At 34.4% G+C, this 17,267-nt stretch overlaps 1 protein-coding gene across 7 annotated transcripts in view; it reads right to left on the bottom strand.

Moving 5' to 3' along the window:
- The window catches only part of Fkbp5 (FKBP prolyl isomerase 5), a 111,845-nt gene that overhangs the window by 56,776 nt on the left and 37,802 nt on the right, over positions 1-17,267 (bottom strand). For all 7 annotated transcript variants that reach the window (XM_046464444.2, XM_058585575.1, XM_046464448.2 and 4 more), the window contains 2 exons: positions 7,245-7,372; positions 3,730-3,874 (listed from right to left, as the gene is read on the bottom strand). In XM_046464444.2, the coding sequence (XP_046320400.1) occupies positions 3,730-3,874; positions 7,245-7,349 (250 nt within the window). In that variant the 5' untranslated portion in view covers positions 7,350-7,372. The remainder of the gene's footprint in view (positions 1-3,729; positions 3,875-7,244; positions 7,373-17,267) is intronic.

The raw sequence follows: 17,267 nt of genomic DNA, 5'->3' as shown, positions 1-17,267 counted from the left end.
AATGCTTGTTGTTTTTTTTAAACTATTTTATCTTTTAAAAAAATATTTTTTTAGTTGTAGATAGACACAATGCCTTTATTTTATTTATTTATTTTTATGTGGTGCTAAGAATCGAACCCAGTGCCTTACACATGCTAGGCAAGTGCTCTACCACTGAGCCAAAAACCCAGACCCTGCTTGTTGTTTTATAGACAAACACATTGTGTTACAAAGGGTTTAGGATATACATTGTTCTTTCCTAATATTTCTAATTAGGACAGATAGGCCACTTTACAGTTGTCTCTAAAGGTCTGTTACTGTGTTGATGTTTGTCTTTATGACTTTGTACCTGCATTCTTTACAAAAGCTGTAAGAATGGAACTCTTAAAGTGCTCTACAGATTCTTATTTATAGGAGCAGGGAAGGTTAGGTGGTTTACTCATGCTTGCTTACCACAGGAACAAAGAAGACAGGAACCCCAATTTCCTAACACCCAGCTCTATGTTCCTCCCATAAAACCATACTGTCTCTACACAGGTGTATCATAGGTACGAAATCAACTGAAAGTTGCCTATTTTTTTCTTTCAACTTGTATTTTTAAAAAAGAACTCAGGAAATCTTTTCATTCTGTTCAAAATTCTAGGAAACATGAAAGACTCATTCTCTATAGTATTTTACTGAGAAAATCTCGACAGAGAAGGTGGCAGCATAAATTCTCAGCAATTCTTAACTCTACTTGCCAAGACAACTGAGAGATGACCTGTTATCTTAAATCTTCAATTTCCTCAAGACAGAAATTCTAAAGGTAGAGTAATAATTTGGGGGACAGTAAGAACAAGGAGATCTAATGAGGCTGGTCACTCTGAGATTATCCAAATTAAATAATGATGCCATAGCCATTCTGGTAGCACAGAAGGGTTCACTTCTCTAAATCACCAAAAGAAAAAAAAAAAAACCTAAAAAATAACTGTCATAATTATCTGCTATGTCAGAGAAAGACCATTTTTTATTTTGATTGCTATCTTATTCAAACACAAATTATTATCACAGCCATTAACTCACTAAAGACCTAAAGGAGAAGGGGAATAGTGGTACAGCTAGCACAAAAGCCTGGAAAGAGCACAGGTGGGCAGGAAACACATGTCACCATGACACACAAACATGTCACCAGGGAAGGCGGAATGATAGAGAGGTAGAAAGATTTTATTGCTTACTGGTTCCTTTTCCAGATCTATGTTTGGTTAGCAATTCAACTATCAACAGAATCAGAAAGAGAAAGGAATTATAGTCAACCCTGAACCATGGATGGTAGATAAGGGGAATTAACCGTTTTAACATCTCACACTTAATCTAGAAATGAATTAGACCTGCCTATAGCAAACAAAAAGACAAGACATTATAATTCAGCCACTAGCATCCAACAAGTCAAATGGTCCACAAAATTAAGTTTTATGTATGGACTCTTATTCTTACAAGATTAAAGGAAATAAGAATACCAAAACAAATGACATTTTAAAATACTTGAAAAGAAATAGGTAAAAAATCATATTTAACTCTTAAAAACAGAAGTTCTCAACCTTTTCTTCCTCATATTGAAAACTGAGAATTACTACTGGGGTGGGAGGTATAATAGCTCAGTAGTAGAAATGTAGAAGGCCCTAGGTTCTATCCCCATACTAAAATAAATAGATAAGTTGAGGACTAAAAAGAGCTTTTATTTACATGGTACATCCATTGATTAATATTAAAACTAAAAGTTATTTAATAATTCATTGTAAAACAACCCCATATTAACATAAATCACTTAATTTTATAAAAATAACTATTTTCCAAAACAAAACAAAATTAGTGAAAAGAATAGCATTGTTTTCTAACTTTACAAATGTAAAATATATCTGACTTAAGAACTGAATTCTCGGGCTGGGGATGTGGCTCAAGCAGTAGCGCGCTCGTCTGGCATGCCTGCGGCCTGGGTTCGATCCTCAGCACCACATAAAAAAAATAAGATAAAATAAAGATGTTGTGTCCACTGAAAACTAAAAAAAAAAAATATTAAAAAAAAAAAGAACTGAATTCTCATATCTACTTCTGTATTCATCTGTTCTAATTTTAGTTGAAGTACATGAAAAAATTTCAAACCTACAAAGAGATAGTTGAAAAGGTAGGAGTACTTTAATAGCAGATAACTGTGAATATAACCATCTGACACTGTGTCAAAAGTATATTAATGGTTAGTCACATTGTGAAATCTAAAAGCATACCAGTTGAACTTTTCATATTGTCTTACATCAAAATCCACTGGTTTAGCTTGTACTTTAAATCAATTATTTATCTACACATGACCTTATACATCCTGCATTGATCACTGAGAAAATTTTAATGAGTTATATATACATAATTCTTTCAAATTATAATACATTTCATTGTATAAAGTAAAAAATATATTCATTAACACTCACTGATCTCATCAGAACTGTCTTAAATTTTGGGAAGCTATAAAGCTCACAATAGTAAACACAAATTTTTCAAAACAATAATTCAATGGCAACAAGCATTGTCAGTTCTTTTCCTCGAAGTCACAGGCTCACTTCATTCATTTTCAGGAAAATATCTGCCAAAATACTGAATAATCAAGTTTGAATAACCACAGTTTGCCCTTTCAAGTAAAAGTGATATTTCATAAAAGTCAGTTAGCGGGGCCGAGGCTGTAGCTCAGTGATGGAGTACTTATCCTAGCCCGTGTGAGGCACTGGGTTTGATCCTCAGCACCACATAAAAATAAACAAATAAAATAAATGTATGCTATCTATCTACAACTACAAAAATTAAAAAAAAAAAAAGTCAGTTAGCGGGGCTGGGGTTGTGGCTCAGTGATAGAAGGCTTGCCTAGCAAATGTGAGAAGCTGGGTTCAATCCTCAATATCACATAAAAAATAAACAAGGGGGCATTGGGTTATAAATGATGGTGGAATGTGATGATGATTATCCAAAGTACACGAATTGGTATGAATATACTTTGTATACAAAAAAAAAAAAAAACAACAAACAACAAATAAAATAAAGATATTGGGGCTGGAGTTGTGGCTTAGCAGTAGTCACCCAGCACGTGCGAGGCCCGAGTTCAATTCTCAATAACACATAAAAGTAAATAAACAAAATAAAGGTATTGTGTCCAACTACAACTAAAAAATAAATACTGAAAAAAAAATTTTAAATAAAGGTATTGTGTCCATTTATTAAAAAAACCAGTTCAGTAAGCTCACAAGTGCTCTTCTTTTAGACCATGAGAGTCTTCAATGGCAGCAGTGCTCTGTGCTTCTTCCCTATCACAGAGTAGTAAACCAAGAGAAGCCCCTTGAATTTTAGAAACATTAGTAATTCTTACTGATTTATCAAAGACATTCCAATGTTGAAAATTAGCTTTTTTTCCACTATGTAAATGGTGAATGAGAAGTAGTAAAAATACCATAATTATTGCCAATCCCTTGACACATTAAGACACCAGCAATCTTTACCACTACAGTGCATATGTCAACACATTTAAAAGGCAAATAACATTTTAGCATTGTTATGAAAATAATCATCATTATGTAATAACCCCTGAAAAGGACCTCAGAGACAACCAGAAATCCATGAGTAATATTACTGTTCTAAAGTATCTTCTTTTGGCAAGGACAGGTTCCACTGCTCCTATTTAGTACAAATAGTAATAAATCTAACCAAAATACAACTCAAAAAACACCATCTTACCTTTGCCAAGACTAAAAACAAATGGTTCATTTCTATCATGACTGGAATCAAACTTCTTTCCATTTGACAATTTTCCTTTGTAGTGGACATAAACTTTGTCACCAATCATTGGTGTTTCCTCACTATTTCCCACTCTTTTGACAATCTAGGGGAAAAAAAGAAAATTCAGAAACAGAAAGTTTTTACTTACAATTAGAGAATTAAAAAGGTAACAATCTACTCCAAGCCACTCAGGCATATTTATAAATCTACTCTATCTGTTCATAATTCTTTCAATAACTGTCCCTATTAGAAAACTATCTTTTGTAAGGACATGATCTTTTATGTAATATTCTATTTTATTGCTGATTACACTATTTATTTCTTCAAAAGAATTAACCAATAAATCTTGCTTAAAGCCCTATACTGTTTACCTTTAAATCTCTTAAAACATTAGATAGTCCATATACAAACTAAATTAGACCAAAATGACTCAAAAACAATCAATAAAAAGTCTAAAACAAAGTTTCAAAGGTGTGATTTCATTTACTTTCCTCTTTGGCTAAAAACATTAGCTTATTATTAGATTCTGCTAGTTTGGTTTAATTTCAGAAAGCCCAACATCCTGGTGTAACAGGCTACACTTCTCATTATTTGAAAAGTATTTAGGGCTGGGGATGTGGCTCAAGCGGTAGTGCGCTCGCCTGGCATGCGTGCGTCCTGGGTTCAATCCTCAGCACCACATACAAACAAAGATGTTGTGTCTGCCGAAAACTAAAAAATAAATATTAAAAAAAATTCTCTCTCTCTCTCTTTAAAAAAAAAAAAAGAAAAATATTTAATCTGTAAAAAAACATCAGTTATCACTGCACAGTTTGACATGATACTGAATAATTTGTTTTCTAGTAAGGGAAATGCCAAAAAAAGCTCCAAGATAAAAAATATTTAGTTATCATAAAATCCAGTATATTTATTTTGTTATTGTCAGAGCAACCTCCTAATGCAGTTGGTCAGATCTTGGAAAAGGAAATCTTATTTTATTTAGGCAAGTGGTGGTGTAATTTATTCTGTCAATCATCTAGATAAATTAACCATTTTTAGGAGATAACAGAGGCTAATAGCTAACAATACATAAACATCTTTTGTAGAAGAGTTTTTGTTTACCGAATTATATTATTTGTTTTTAAATTGTTTGAGGTGTATCCTCTGAACCCTGCCCCACATAAACACTGTGAACTTCTTTTCTATAACTTTTCTTAGCTCAAATGTCCAAACAGTCTTTAAAGGAAAAAACAAAAAACAACTGCCCTTCTAGGACTTCAAAAGAAAAAAAAAAGTTTAAAAAAAATCAATCTAAAAGAAACCACATGATATTCTTAAAGTGCTCATGTTCATGAACTGCGTATGGAATCTAGGAGCCTACAATCAGTTATCAGTAGGAATTTACATTCAAAGGACTAAAAAGAAACAACTGGGCATATGGAATGAATGCCTACCAGGGAGGCAGATAGTCATTCATACTGACAAGTGATACTATGGTCTCACTTTAGGTTTCTGCAGCCAACTAAACTTGTGCCTAAGTCTGGAGTTAAATTCATGTAAAAAAAAATGTAACCTAATTTTTATCTTCCAGAAGGTTGCTGACTTTCTAAATTTGCCCTGGTCCTTTATTTGAAATCATATAATAATAAGAAAGATTACTATAAAAGCTAAGTGTTTTTCCTTATCCTGATAACTCTACAAGATTGGTGGTATTATTCAGAAGTCTCATAGTGAACCTGAGGCTGTGACAAGTAACACAATTTATGGAATTCCCAATCACAAATATTTCTTACAAACTTTAAAATCCTGTTATTAGATTTATTCCCCAGAACAAATCATGTTTGAATATGATTTGTCCTCTCTGGAATTTGTGGTGAAATTTGTAATTGTGGTGATATTGGGGTGTGGGACCTTCAAAAGGCAATTAGGTAGTTCAGTGGAATTAATGCCTTTCTTGTGTAAATTCTGGTTCTAGAGGGACTGGATTAATTATAGTAAGTCCACCCCTTGTGCTGCCTTTTTCACATGTGCCTACCTACCCTTCTGCTATCTACTGTGAAGTGAGCTTGCTAGAGGCCAAGCAGATGCAGATACCATGTTCTTTGACTTCCCAGACTCTAGAACTGTGAGCCAAAATAAATCTCTACACTTTACAAATTACCCAATCTCAGGTATTCGATTATAGCAAGAAAAAACACAGTAAGACCCAGAGTCTCAGGCAAGTTGGGGACTCTGGAAATGAGGACTGAAAAGATGAGGTAGAAGATTCTGCTGAGGAGAGCCTAAAGAATCTCCACTGTCTCTGAAAACATCCTGGAATTTGGGATGAGTAATTATAGTTACAAGACTGAGAAGACCTTCTGAAGAAAGAAGACAGCATGATGTAAAAATATAGCATAAAGCCCTTATTCCACAGCTGCCAATTCCCAAAATTTGGCTTGGCACAAAGCAACCTAATAGGAATATGTGTATATTCAGACCTAGGCATAGAAGAAAGGCTTTCACATATTCAAGATTAAACAACCTCAAAAATTCTGATTTGCTACTGCAGACATGAGAGGGTTTTAAAATTTCTGTGTAGTAGTAATAATTAGAATGTGTTAAATAATCTTTTTTGGAAAAAAACGAAAACTATACAAAACCTGTATGTATTACCAGTGTACAAGAAATAACTACTTGATTAAAGCCATCTGATTTCTCTCAGCTTCAGTTAATTCACTTATAAAATGGAAAAATCAAGAGGTGCTCTGATTTTCTCACACCATTGTAAAATATAAATGTAAAAATGATTAACTATAGAGTGATATTCACATATATTATTTTATTAAGTAGGAAAGCTAATTCAAAAGTTAAGATATATTCTCTGATAAAACTCCCCCCAAAAATCTTCATTGTACCCAGAAACATTTTCATGTTAAAAATAAATCTTCAGAATGCTAGCAACTAGGGAGGCTAAGACAGAAGTACTGCAAGTTTGAGGCCAGTCTGAGCAACTTAGAAAGACTCTGTCTCAAAAAATGGAAAGATCTGGGAATACAGTTGTGGTAGAGCATCCCTTTGTTCACACACACATTTTGAAGTACCCCATCCTTTCTCTCATTCTCTCTCTCTCTCACACACACATACACACACACACACACTCTGAAGTTAAGGGGACATAGCATTTTAATATCTGATATAACTTGGAGCTGAACCCAGGATCTCCAGGATATTGAGGCAAGTTAATTTACCTACCTGGGCCTCAGTTTCACCATATACAATCTGGGATTAAAAATAAAAATCTCACAGTTATGAAGATGAAATAAGAATCTATTTAAGTTGTAGGTGGATACAATATCTTTATTTCATTTTTATGTGGTGCTGAGGATCGAACCCAGTGCCTCACGTGTGCTAGGCGAGCACTCTACCACTTAGCCACAACCTCAGCCCCCCAAAAAAGGTTTTATAAACAATCTTTCCAGATTTCCCTGTGTTATTCATCTTTGTAGCCTCACCTTTAATACTCCTCTGTCTTTTTTGGAGGTAATATCTTCTCCTTGTTCTGCAACAGTGGATGCTGGGCTTTCTCCATTGTTCTTGGCACCTTCATCAGTTGTCATATTGTCTTTTGTAAGCAGGAACCCTGCCAAGAAGAAATATATTTTAGATAGGGGAAAAATTATTTCTTTATGCATCTTAAATGTCCCTGGGAACTGAGACTTAGTAGACTTAAGATTTACTTAGGGCCAGTAAGTAAATCTTAAGTCTACTAAGATTTTCCCCGATACTTGTGTAATTAGATTTAAAATATTCACTTCCATAGGGTGACCTGAATTAGTGATAACAAAAACAAAAACATTTGCTATCAGCATGTATTGCTGTTATCAAGCATGGAAATAAAACATCATCCAATTCTTTAATTTCCCATCTAGCTCTGGTCTCAAATTAAAGAGTGGTACAAATCAGGTTTGGTGGTGATTATATATATTCTCAGAATTTTGAAAATATTCTTTTCCTACAGCTATATTATTGACAGAAAATTAAGAACTTCTCTGGTGATTTGATAAAAGAAGTGACAATGTACTATGGTGGCAAACAGAATAGGCTTTACAATCTGACGGAGTTTTAATGCAGGTCCAGTTGTTGACACTTGTAATATACTTAATCCTGCTGAGTCCCTAGTTTCCCATCTGTAAAATGGAGACAGTACACAGTTTTGGGTGTTAAAATAAATTTTTAAAAAGGTACATCTTAGGCTGGGGATGTGGCTCAAGCGGTAGCGTGCTTGCCTGGCATGCGTGCGGCCGGGGTTCGATCCTCAGCACCATATACAAAACAAAGATGTTGTGTCTGCCAAAAACTAAAAAAATAAATAAATATTAAAAAATTCTCTCTCTCTCTCTCTTTAAAAAAAAAAAAAGGTACATCAATAACTAAAAAATATATATTTTTTAAAAAAGTGTAAGCATTTATCATCATTATGGGGTCTTTTATAGGGCATTTTCCCTCTCCTGCTCAAACTACCTACAGAATTAAGTTTTCCCTGTGGCACTCAAAGCACTTCACAATCTAACCCAAACGTATCTTTCAAGTCTAGCATTCACTACTTTCATACAACTCATGCTTTAGCCAAACTAGACCAATTCCTCTCCTATAATAAGTCCTGTGTGCTTCCACATCCATGTTTTTGTTACTTTCTTTTTCCCCATCAAATGCTACCTCCATCATACCAACCTTGACTAAGTGGGGGTCATTTTTTCCTTTTCTATACTTTCTTAGCTCTTCCCATACCTTACTGTTTATATTTATTAGAGGATACATCTGCTGGATTTAAAAGGTCCTTGAGAGCAAAAGTCATGCTTTGTTCACATTTAGATTCCCTAGAATGCCTTACCTTTTAGAATGATAAATGCAAGGAACTTGTTTTCTTCCTGTTTCTTACAAACCGATATTGACTACTCTAACTTCTCTAAGCCTTTCCCCTCTACTTGTGTAATTAGATTTAAAATATTCACTTTCATAGGGTGACCTGAATTAGTGGTGTATTTACACTTTTAAAATATACCATTTGCCGGGCATGGTGGCACATGCCTGTAATCCCAGCAACTCAGGAGACTGAGATAGGAAGACTACGAGGTCAGCCTTGGCAATTTAGGGAGGACTTCAGCAACCTAGTGAGACCCTGTCTCAAAAAATATAAAAAGAGCTGGGGGTGTCGCTCAGTGATTAAGTGCCTCTGGGGTCAATCCCCAGTACCAAAGGAAAAAAAAGAAATATACTACTCAAATATCACCTGGTGGACAATTTTTTCACACAAGGCAAACCAATGTTACCAATCAGCTAATCAATAGGCTAAACAAAACTCACCTGGCCACTCCCATGATTAATTCCACACTGCTCCCTGGTTACCAAATCAAGAATCAAAGACTTCTGAATCTATTCCACATTATGCTAATGATAGGCTTAAGGGTCCTTTAAGTCACCTCTTAGACCCTTGTCTACACAATCAAAAAGAGCTATTTTACCTTGTGAAAAATATCTTATTGGTATAATATAACTAAAACATCTAATGTTTTTAACTCATTTCCAAATGATCTAAGTTTACTTCAGTGACAACAAAGACACAAATCATATTGCTATGCCCAAAAATCTTCAAAGAGAACACCAAAATCCAGGGGCTAAGGCCCTTTGCTTTATTTTTTAGCACAGTTTATACCAAACATAAAAGATCCAAATGTTTGGCTCAGGATAAGTAAAAGGCTAGAACAAATCGTTCTCAAACAAACAACCAAAATTAAGTACCTAGCTCTACATAATGCTGGGCTGGATAATCAGAAAAATGAGATGAACAGGGTTGCTTCTCAGTTTCCAGAAATCCACTGTTTATAACACTTTTTTCTAATGCCTAAACTTATAGAGGGCACCTCAACAACAGAAGGAAAAGAACTTCTAAATATTTCAAAGTTCATACCTGTATCCCTGAGAAAATACATGCATGTAAAAAAAGTTCCTAGGGTCTTATAGATACAGTGACATCCATCAGTAGACCCCTGGGAAGCCATGGTTTAAAGTATTGAACAAATTAAAAACACCAGGTGAAAATTTATTGGAAAAAGAGCCACACAGTTTCAAAGTGTCATTCCACGGATTACTTATTTAAAAAAAGGAAAAAGACCTTTCTGATAAAGTGATTTGCATCATAACCAAACTTTACAACACTAATAGTGAAATAAGCTCATATTAATGTGACTGTTGATATGATGCAGTAGGAAATATATATCACCTAGGTGGTGTTCTATCAAAATATTAAACTCAAAACTAATCAAGAAGAAAAGACAAGGGTTTGGGGTTTTAGCTCAGCGGTAGAACGCTTGCCTAGCATGTGGGAGGCCCTGGGTTCAATCCTTAGCACCACATAAAAATAAATTAATAAAATAAAGATATTGTATCCAACTAAAAAATAAATATTAAAGAAAGAAGAAAAGACAAAATCAGATTGTGAAGCATTCTACAAGACAAGTGGACTAGACTCCTAAAAAATGTTAATATCATAAAGGACCACCATTATCATCCCACTGCCAAAGAAAGACAGATAGAAGGCTTGTTCTAGACTAAAGGATATGACAGAGCTATGACAGCCAAGTGCTATAGGTAATCATTAACTGGATCCTAGATTAGGGGGACAAAAGGATATTTTGGGGAGAATCAGAAAAATTTGGAAAACCACAGTGAACTTCTTAAGGGTGTAAGATGTTAATTTTCTAGGCTATGCAATAGTATTTCGATTTCATGTAGAATAATATTCTTGTTCTTAGGAGACACATGCTTAAGTATTTAGGGGTGAGTTGTCATCACATCTGCCACTTTTTAAAATTTATTTTTTAACTGATACATAAAATTGTTGTTCTGAGAATCACTGAAAGAGAGAGAAAGCTCCGAAGTACAAATGTTGCCAAAAAAAAAAAAAAAAAAGTATAATAAAACATTAAGTAAGGATGACTACAATACATCCAAACAACGCAATGCCTTCTTCTGAATGCTCATCATTTGGAGTTCAGCAAAAACTATGAATGAAAATACTGTCAGTCAAGAAACATTTTCCTAATCTGGCATGGTACTGCATGCCTGTAACCCCAGCAACTCTGGAGACTAAAGCAGGAGGACTACCTTAGCAACTTAGCAGGAACCTCAGCAATTTTTTAAGACCCTGACTCAAAATTTAAAAAATAAAAAATAAAAAGGACTTGGGGTGTATCTCAGTGGTAAAGTGCCCCTAAGTTCAATTCCGATTACCCCCACCCCCAGAGCAAAAAAATAAGAAACAAACTAACTAAACCAAATAGTTTCTTTTGGCTCTAGCCTTGCTTTCTTGGAAACAATGGTTTACTTAAATTCAAATAAAAAGTATTTCCCCTTAATTCCAGTTAGGCCATTAGTAGTATAGATTTTCATAAGCCAAAAATAAATAGACTCTTTTTTACTTTATCAAGTTATTATCTGAAAAAGGACAGACAATTCCCCCCCCCCAAAAAAAAAAAAAAAAAAAAAAAAAACTTTAGGACAGTTTTACTGTATTTACAATACAGACTTTTCTTCCTTTCCCCCATCCTAGGTTTATTCTGGATTAAAAATCACTATGTAGCTATGGATATTAATCTATGAAAAAGCTTACTGTGCTGAACTGTTCAAAGGGGGGAAATTGCTACCCAGAACACCAGAAAGGGAACACACAGTTCGTTCTGTTATGGACATGCCAGATAAGCATGCACTCTCCAAAGCACTAGTCAGCAGACACCTGGGACATAGTAGAAAAATGAGAATACGCTTAATATTTCATCAACAGTGTACTGGAAACTTCACTTAACACAAATAATTATTAGAGGCCCCCAAATAAGATTTTATTTTTAAAGCCTTTCCCACTAATTTCCCATGTATATTATTTACTGCTGTTGTTCTCTTTGTTAAAATATAGATATCTTGTATCAGACCATTGTACTGTGTAATAGGAATGTGCAGAAAGAAGACATAAAAGAATATAGGAACTGGCTACTTTGTTAGAAGTACTCAAAATTATAGCAGCATTCTTTCTAAGCACCACAGATGTCCAGGTCATACTGGCTTTCAGCTTCCTATAGCTAAAACATTAAATAAAGAAAAGACACAGGAAGGAGGTATATCCAGGACTTGTAACAGAATGCAACATAAGTGGATCTTAATTTTAAAAATTTCTATGAGGATGGACTAACAAGCCCTCAAGCAAATTCAACCTCAGCACTTTCTCAAACACTCTACTCCAATAAACAGGAGTGTCAGGATGACTTATCTATTTGTAGATAAGACATACATCTAAAAAAGAAGAAACAAGATCATAAATAGACTATCTATCTACATGAAACTGTATATCTATATGTACTTTCCCTCAGGAAATTTCTTTCCTCCACATTGGTGTGGGGTCAGGGAAATGAATACTAATATTCCTTTGCATTCTCATACACATTTCTTTCCCTCCCTCCCCGCTTTCTCTCTCTTTTTTTTTTTTTTTTTTTGGAGCTGGAGATTGAACCCAGGGTCTTCCATATGCCAGGCAAGTGCTCCTCCACTGAGCTACATCCTCAGCCTGCATTTTTCTTTTTTAAAAAAGTAAACTGTAATAAGATATATAATATCCAGTAAGTAAATAAGATACTTACCTTCATTAGTGACTGGGGAAATGCAAAAACCACAGTGAAATAATATTTCATACCCATTAGCATGGCTGTTATTAAAAGGGGTTCAATGAGGAATAAAATATTTGGTGATGATAAAGAAAAATGGAAACCCCTGTACATTGCTGGTAGAAATGGAAAATGGTATAGCCTCTGTGGAAAACAGTTTGGTCATTTCTCAAAGTGATAAATTCAGAATTACCATTCAATCCAACAATTTTACTCCCAGGCATACATATACTCAGAACTGAAAGCAGGGACCTATACAGATGCTTGTACACCACTGTTCATAGCATCACTATTCCCAACAACCAAAAGGTGAAAACAACTCAAGTGTCCATTATCAGATAGATGGATTTAAAAAATATGTGTATTAAAAAATATACGTATGTGCATATATGTGCTTATGTTACATAATATTACCTAGCCATAAAAAGGAAATTCTGATACATGTTGCAACACAGAATCTTGAAAACATTATCCTGAAAGTGAAATAAGCCACAAACAAATGAACAAGGGGGCTTAGAATAGCCAAATTTGGAGTCGGAAGGTAGAATAAAGATTTCCAGAACCTGCAAGAAGGAGGGAATGGGGAGTTGTTTAATGAGAACTTTCTGTTTGGGATGATGCAAAAGTTCTGGAAATGGATAGTGGTGATGGTTGTTCAACATTATGAATGTACTTAATGACACTAAATTGTACACTTAAGATGGTTAAAATAATAGATTTTATGTATATTTTATGCATAAAATATATGCATAATTGTGGTCAGAACAAAAAAATAACAGAAAGTCCGAATTAATTTCTCCTTCCTTTTTCTCTTCCTTTTTTTGGGGGTGGTGTAGGGGATTGAATCCAGGGCCTTTTGCGTGCAAGGCAAGCACTCTACCAACTAAGTTATATCCCCAGCCCTTCCTTTTTCTCTTCTTAATCCTCCCTTCTCTCACCTATCTAGTAAGTACTTTCCCAAGCCGTAAATCAGACTTCTGTCTGTGATTACAACATCAGTTCTTCATGGGCCAAAACCTCTGAGATGTTCAGTCAGGAAGACAGGTGAGGAAAAAGAGAATCCTAAATGGAAGCTGTATCTATAACTACAAATTATTTCTCCCTTTATTTTATGTCTTAAATACATAAGGAGGGAAAGAAATGCTTTGGTATACTTACTTTTCTCACTACCAGTAATTATTGAGAAAGCAAAGTTAATAGACCAAATTTGCTTTGTCTTTGACTGCTTAGTTGGATGAATTATCATTTTTAAATAAGTAGGAGGCAAAGGATTATATTAATAGGAAAAAAACTAGAAAATATTAGAATATCCAAATGTAAACAGTATACAATAAAGAATGAACCAGAAGAAAAATGAGCTAATTCCTGTTTAGAGTGCAGAACAGTGACTGGAACATGATAACCACCTGATAATGTTATTGGTTGTTGTTGTTATTAGTAGTAGTAGTATTCCTTTGCTGGTAGGCTTAGGAAAGACTCCATTCAAAAATAAAATAAAGTTCATCTGAATTTTTAAAAAGAAAAAAAATGAACCAGAATACAATATTTTCCCTCTTAATTTGGTTGTGCCCAATTTGGCCTCAAAAAGATTAAAAGACAAGTCCTCAACTTTCTCTCTCCAAGATGGATACTGAAAAAAGTTTTTGAAGTTTACAGAACTCTCAGATGAAAAACAAAATTATGTATGACTGCACTAGAACTTTGGGGAAATTCCTAGAAGCTAGAAAGCATGAGATCAGACTGAAGGAGAGAAGAAAAGCAAGTTGTCTTCCCAACATCAAGAGCAGCTCTTTCCAAGGGATCCTGGAGAAGCTCTGGGTCTGGAGTTGGCACCAGAAAGCACAGAAGTAGGCTGAAGAATTCAGTGGAGAACATCTGGTAATGAGAGCAGGAGCTGGATTTGGATCAGGGAGCCAGTCAGGTTTCTTTCCCTCTAGAACTCAGTGTATCTCATTTTTTCCCCTCTAGAAGACATAATAATGTTCTTTATTCTTGGAGTTCAAGTATATCACAGGGATATATCTAGGTATTTGTCTTTCTCTTTCATTTCTGCAGAGGTCTTAATATCCTGGCCCTTTGCTAAAGACAAGTCTTTGGGAATCTCCAGAAAATTTTCTACTATTCTTTCTTTTCCTTCAGTGTCTCTGTCTTCTGCTTTTAGAAGTCATTTTAGACAGACTTTGGACACTTTGGGTCTTCAGGTTTCTTAAGCATCTTTCTAAATCTGGGCAAACATTAGAATCATCTGTGAAGCTTTAAAAAGCCACTGATATTGTACTCCATCCCCAAAGGGTCTGGATTTAATTGGCCTATGGTGGGGCAAGGGCAAAAGTGTTTCAAACAGCATGTAAGAATATTCTACTATGCAGCCAGATATGGCTGAGAATCATTGGGCTTTTTTCTGGTTTTTCATCTTTGACTTTCTGTTTTATATTATAAGATATTTTTTCCTGATGGAAATTTTAGATTACAATCAGTTATATTCACTATTTTGTTTAGTTCACTATTTTGTTCAAGGAATTTTTTTAAATTGGTAATGATGTATTTCATTTCTACACACTCATTGTTTTTATTATTAGATTATTTCTTAGCACTTTATGTGTTCGTGAATGTAATTTTCACTCAGTCTTTCCAAGGATACTACATAGAATAAAATGGGATGTTTTCTATGAATAAGTATTTAGCTAAAAATTTTTTAGTTTGTTTTTTAAGGGAAAAAATGCCAGTTTTGTGTATTTCCTAGCACTTCCCTAGGGCCCTAAACAATGGTAAAGGTTGAGAAAGTAATCACTGGAAATATGAGAAAAGTAGTATGTTTTGAGTATAAAAGTTAAGCAGAAGGAGGATACATAAAGATGCAAAAATGAGAAGTGAGACATCTGATACTAGCACCAGGGAAAAAGGAATAAAATGAAATGCTTTGGGTTGACAGGGACGTGGAGAGCAAAGGTTTAAGAGCAAAGAACTAGACATGCTTTAAGTAAGGGAAAGAGTCCAGGGGAAACAAACAAACAAACAAAAAGTAGTGATTCAAGAAAAGGAAAAGCATAGTCATAGATTTGCTCATCAATGAAACTTGATTGCTTAAGTTAAAGCTGAATTAACTGTTATGACTAAACAAAAGTATTTCAAAGTTTTTCCTCAAGAGGATGATCATGAGAATTTTGAAATAAAATTGGGCAAATGCATAATTTAAGAAGACTATGTGGTTTTTGAAAAGGGTAAGTGAAGAATCATTTAGCTAAGAGCCTAAGCATTAAAAACATCCAAACAAATGATTTGGGAAAGAATTTTATAAATGTTCATTCATTAAAAAAGAATATGATTGTAATAAATGAAGTGTGTTATTATGGTGCATGGTGCCCAGTCATAATTTGGTCTTCTAGAGCAATTAAAAAAAAATGTCAATTGATGTCAATGGGATAATACATTCAATACAAACAGCATGGTATATTTTAATTATTTGCAGAAAACAACCATGATTCTCAGATGTTTGTAGATTTCAGTGGGTGCAATCATTTTAGAGTACTGAATTACAATTATACAATATTACATATCATATGCCAAAATGTCTTTTTCATCATTCATGTCCCTCGGAGTTAAGACAGCTAAACTCTGAAAATTGATGAATACAGAACAAGTTAGGCCTTAGCCATTCCAAATAAATAATCATTTAACACTGACATGAATGAAATGGAAAGATATCCAAGATTTACTATTAAGTGAATGATAAGCTGTAGAATAATTTGTAATATGACCCTATTTTAGAAGGCAAGATGCATATATGTATACATATTTTCCTATATGTAGTATAAGAAATTTGCAAAGATACTTATCAAATGCCCACTATCAAAATGGTGCTTCCTTTGGATAATGAGATTTGTGAGGAGTAGGGATAAGAGGGAAATTAAATTTCACTTCTTCAATTTTATTTTTGTATTATTTAAATGGTTTAACACCGCTCTATTACTTTCATGATCTTTTCAAACTTAGAGGAAAAAGATGAAACACTTCACTTAAGTCATTCATTAGGTCTTTTTACTTTTTTCTCTTCACTTAGTTCCACATTTTGGACTGCTTTCTAAGGAAAGCAAGAGAACTCTAGCTGGAGCATGTGGTGCAAGGGGTCCTTGCAAGATGTCCAGAAAGCAATCAAAGAGGGGGCCAAGCTTAAGAGGGAAGTTTGGGTGATAGTGATATACTGGGGTGTCAGAAGATTCTACGTGATAGTAATCAAGATAAAAGTATTGTTTGCTATTACTACTAAGCAAACGAACCAGTGGCTCACAAACCTTTAATGTACAAGTCTCACTTCTGATTACTAGTTCTTTGGCAGCACAGCTGAATAGTTTTAAAATTCAAACTCTGTCACGAAAGAAGTCAGCAACATTACCATGTTAATTTAAAAGATTATAGCAATTTGGAAAGCAACTGAAGTCACCGCACTATTCCTCTCATTGTCCTTCAATACCATACCATGATTCAAATAAAACTCTTTCCTGCTTTTCTACCTCCTGAGGCAACAATCTGAACCTTCTCTGGTATTTTTCTTGACTTATCTCTCAAAAGCTGTATAAGGCTAAGTCATGAAACAGCTTGGCTCAAAGGTACATCTGACAGACATCACTATTAAAGTTGTGACAGAGGCAGCTAGAAATTTTCAATATTCCTTTCTCTAACTCCCTTAATAATAAAACATCCACTTTTTAAAAATATTTATTTTTTAGTTGCAGTTGGACACAATACCTTTATTTTATTTAATTTTTATGTGGTGCTGAGGATCAAACCCAGGGCAAGCGCTCTACCACTGAGCCACAACCCTAG

Source organism: Marmota monax, unplaced genomic scaffold (assembly GCF_021218885.2).
Source record: "Marmota monax isolate L192 unplaced genomic scaffold, Marmota_monax_Labrador192_F-V1.1 WCK01_AAM20220418_F8-fsc00211, whole genome shotgun sequence".
NCBI classification, from domain to species: Eukaryota; Metazoa; Chordata; class Mammalia; order Rodentia; family Sciuridae; genus Marmota; species Marmota monax.
This window is presented reverse-complemented; position numbering and strand designations above follow the sequence as displayed.